The sequence below is a fragment of the Etheostoma cragini genome, chromosome 9 (assembly GCF_013103735.1).
Source record: "Etheostoma cragini isolate CJK2018 chromosome 9, CSU_Ecrag_1.0, whole genome shotgun sequence".
In the NCBI taxonomy this organism is placed as follows: Eukaryota; Metazoa; Chordata; class Actinopteri; order Perciformes; family Percidae; genus Etheostoma; species Etheostoma cragini.
In genome coordinates, this window is record NC_048415.1 from 240328 (window position 1) to 244073 (window position 3746).

At 43.6% G+C, this 3746-nt stretch overlaps 1 protein-coding gene across 1 annotated transcript in view; it reads right to left on the minus strand.

Annotated features, from left to right (window-relative positions):
- Positions 1-970: 970 nt before the first annotated feature.
- The window catches only part of zgc:113223 (uncharacterized protein LOC541424 homolog), a 3155-nt gene continuing 379 nt past the window's right edge, over positions 971-3746 (minus strand). Inside the window, exons 2-7 of the mRNA XM_034882114.1 lie at positions 3689-3728; positions 3263-3337; positions 2844-2939; positions 2636-2764; positions 1991-2158; positions 971-1159 (exon numbers count right to left, since the gene is read on the minus strand). Of these exons, the coding sequence (XP_034738005.1) occupies positions 998-1159; positions 1991-2158; positions 2636-2764; positions 2844-2939; positions 3263-3337; positions 3689-3728 (670 nt within the window). The 3' untranslated portion in view covers positions 971-997. The remainder of the gene's footprint in view (positions 1160-1990; positions 2159-2635; positions 2765-2843; positions 2940-3262; positions 3338-3688; positions 3729-3746) is intronic.

Consider the following 3746-nt stretch of genomic DNA (forward strand, 5'->3'; position numbering starts at 1 on the left):
TGCAGGTCACCATGCAGGGCACCATGCAGGTCACCATGCAGGCCACCATGCGGGCCACCATGCAGGTCACCATGCAGGTCACCATGCAGGCCACCATGCGTCCTTTTAATGTTATTTTTTTTGATAGCAGTGATAAATCCTTTAATCTATTCCAGATTGAGTCCAAAGACTTCAATAGAAAACTGCACATGGCCGTGCAGGAGGAAGCCGCCCAGCGCCCCCCGCCCCCCCGCTGCGGTCCCTATTTTTAACCCACTCCCAGAGTCAATAATCCAATAAAGGGAGCGTGAGAGCCCTGAGGACTGAGTCCCGGCGAGGACACCGCTGATCCTTTCACCACAGGTCGAAGCCACAACGGAGATCTACCGAGGACCAGCGACCTGGATTACAAGGTTTCCTGGAGTTCATCTCCTCAAGGACTCGCACCGGAAGCGTGAGTCCCGTTGTCGAGCTTCAAAATCAAAATACTGGGAAATATCTTTTAGTTTAGTAGTACTTTATAAAGAAAAGGGTCTGGTCCTGGTCGGTGCTTTAAATTAAGTTAAATTAATTTAATTTTAAATAAATGAAGTTAAATTAAATGAAGTTAAATTAAATTAAATGAATTTAACTTAAAATAGATGAAGTTAAATAAATTAAGTTAAGTTAAAGCTGCATACAAGAGTATTGAGGTTGTGTTGTAATTGTGTTGTTTTTGTGTGGTGTAACACACACTGCAGCCTGTAGGGGGAGCAACAGGACAAGTCGTAGTAGTAGTAGTAGTAGTAGTAGTAGTAGTAGTAGTAGTAGTAGTAGTATGTTCCTTGTGTACAGCAGTAGTAGTAGTAGTAGTAGTAGTACTAGTAGATTTATTGTTGAATCCTTTTAAGATGTTTTATTCCACGAGGCAGCAAGAGACTAAAGTACAACATCACAGTAGTATTTCACAGTATTTTCCGCTCTCTTTGTGTACCATTCAGCAGTTTTCGGACCCCAGATGTGTATAAATATCACAACGTTAGGTATTTCCCGACAGGCTGCCGTCGTCGCTGAAGTCCTTGAAGGCGGGGAACCAGTAGCTGTCCTTCCTCTCTGACCTCCTGGTCCTGGGCTGGCTCTTCAGGTGCTGGACTCGGTTGATCCAGCAGACCTGGGCGCCCGCCAGGCTGATCATGCAGACCTGCCGGTGGGGGGGAGACGGAGGGGGTGGAGGGGGGGGGGCGGGGACACATAACACATGTTCTTATTTCATATTTCCACGGTTTAACGTCGGAGAAACCTTCAAAAACTTCAACGGAGAACTTTGGGAAAAGTGACAAAAATGTCTCAACGAGGTTTTAACTTCAGATTTTAACCCAGAAAAACTGAATGAAATCGAAAAATTGAAATTTCAACATTTTGTTGTTCTTTTTCTAAACATATTCCAATTTTTTGTCATTTTTTGACGTTTTTTGAAATTATGTTTGTCATATTCTTGGTTACATGTTCTAAAAACTCCATCTTGTTGTTCTGCACATTGCTGCAGATCCTGTTCCCACCTTGTGTGTTTGGGTCTCTGTTTTATCTCCAGAGTGAGACATCTCACTAGTTTTTTTCGATTTTTGGTCACTCACAATTTGATTGATAGAAAAATGATTTAAAAACTGAAAAAATTCCATGTTTTCATCACTTTTTTGTCCCAATATTTTTGCGCTTTCTGGTCATTTTTTGACGTTTTTGTCAATTTTTGTTGTTATCACTTTTTTCACATTTATTATTAAGATTCTTCTGATGTTTTTGTCACTTTTTTTAAAAAGTTGTCACTTTTCTCAAAGTTTTTGTTAATATTATTTTGCACTTGTTGATGTTTTTTCAGCTTTTCCCACATTTTTGTCACTTTTATGACAAAAATGTAGTAGTTTATTAGCACTTCTTAGCTCTTGTCACTTTATTCAATGTCTCTGTCAACATTTCCCCGCATCCTTGTCCCTCTCCCCTGAAGGCGTCCCAGGGCTCCTGATTGGCTGGTTACCTCGAGCAGCAGCAGGCCCCCGGTCAGCCCGGCCACCAGCACCAGGTGGTTTTGAACCCACCAGACGATCTTCTCCAGGCAGCCGAAGGGAAAGATGCCCTGAACGCCGTGACGCGCCTCCGGCTTCTGCTTCTGCTTCCCATAACCACACATGGTGTTCAGCACCGTCTGCAGAAGGAAATAACCACATACTACTTTTAGCGTGTGTAGAGCAGCATATCTCCACCAGACTCCATGTAAATAATCACTACTTTTAGTGTGTATAGAGCAGCATATCTCCACCAGACTCCATGTAAATAATCACTACTTTTAGCGTGTATAGAGCAGCATATCTCCACATGTAAATGGGTGAATTAAGAGTTTATTCCAACCAGACCAGAGTGGTGATTGTTGGAACAGTGGAAAGATGAACCAAGACAGCTTTTGGTATTTTGATTTAGTTTCTGTCTACTTTGAATTAAGTGTGTTTTACGATGATAAAAGTAGTGATTATTTACATGGAGTCTGGTGGGTTTGGTGATGGTGATTTCTGTTTCATGTTAAATTAAAAGGATCTTACTCTTTAACTAAAAGCTCTATCTCTGTAGGGATCCATCCCATAATGTTGTCACAGACTTAGAACAACAGACAGGCTGTGGTTCTGACCTGGTTCTGCTGGCGAACGCAGCAGGAGAAGGGAACCCCACAGGCCTCCAGACTGGGGTTGGTGTCTGAACATTCGAAGTAGACGTTGTTGGACCAGTCCTTGTAGTTCTCAACCCCGCAGCACTGAAACTACAGAAACACTCTGCGTTATGAAGCCTGATGTTGGATCGCGGTTCTCCGATCGTTGGGGACACACGTCCGTCCTCACCTTCTTCTGGACGAAGTCGATGGCGTTCTCCAGGTCCTGGTCCTCCCTGTAGCGGACGATGGCCTTCATCATCAGCTTCTCCGTCCTCTCCATCACCTGAACACCAGAACCCAGTTAGTTGGACCCTCTGTGTCGACCTGAACATTTTTGGTTTTCTCTTTCAAAATGTGAAAAATATTCCAGGGTTTGGGTCGTCTTTAGTCATTGTTTTCAAAAGTTTCCGTCAATTTTTTCAATTTTTTTGCCACTATTTTCAAAGTTTTTGTCAATTTTTTCAAAGTAATTGTCACTTTTTTCAAAGTTTCTGCACTTTTTTCAAAGTTTCTGTCAACATTCTTCTGTGTTTTTTGTCTTTTTTGATGTAACATATTGTTTGTAACGCTGTATCTACTTCCTGTGTGAATATAGTCCAACCTTACCACGTCGGTGAAGAGGTATCCCACGACTCCCGCAGCGATCTGCAGGAGCAGGACGGCGACCAGGATCCCCAAAAACTACAGGAACCAACAAGAGACAGTAAGAACTCAGCAAAACCACCAAGGAGACAACTCTCCCAAGGAGAAGACCGAGGGCGTGTTATAAGACGCAAAATGGACGCCAGTAGTCCCGTCCAAGAGCGTGTTATAATCATGTTTATTGTCCCCATGAGGAACTTCTGTTGCAGTAAAATCACATCACATGGTATTTAAACAACATTAGGACGGACAAGACAAAGAAGAAGAAGAACCACAACATGTACACATCGCCACTCATAGGAATGGAGTGGTACCGTCTTCAGCAGGCAGGGGGCGTTACGCAACGCCCCCTGCCTGCTGAAGCATCAGCCAATCAGGGACGAGTCCTACCGTCTTCAGCAGGCAGGGGGCGTTGCGCAGCCCCCCCTGCCTGCTGAAGAATCAGCCA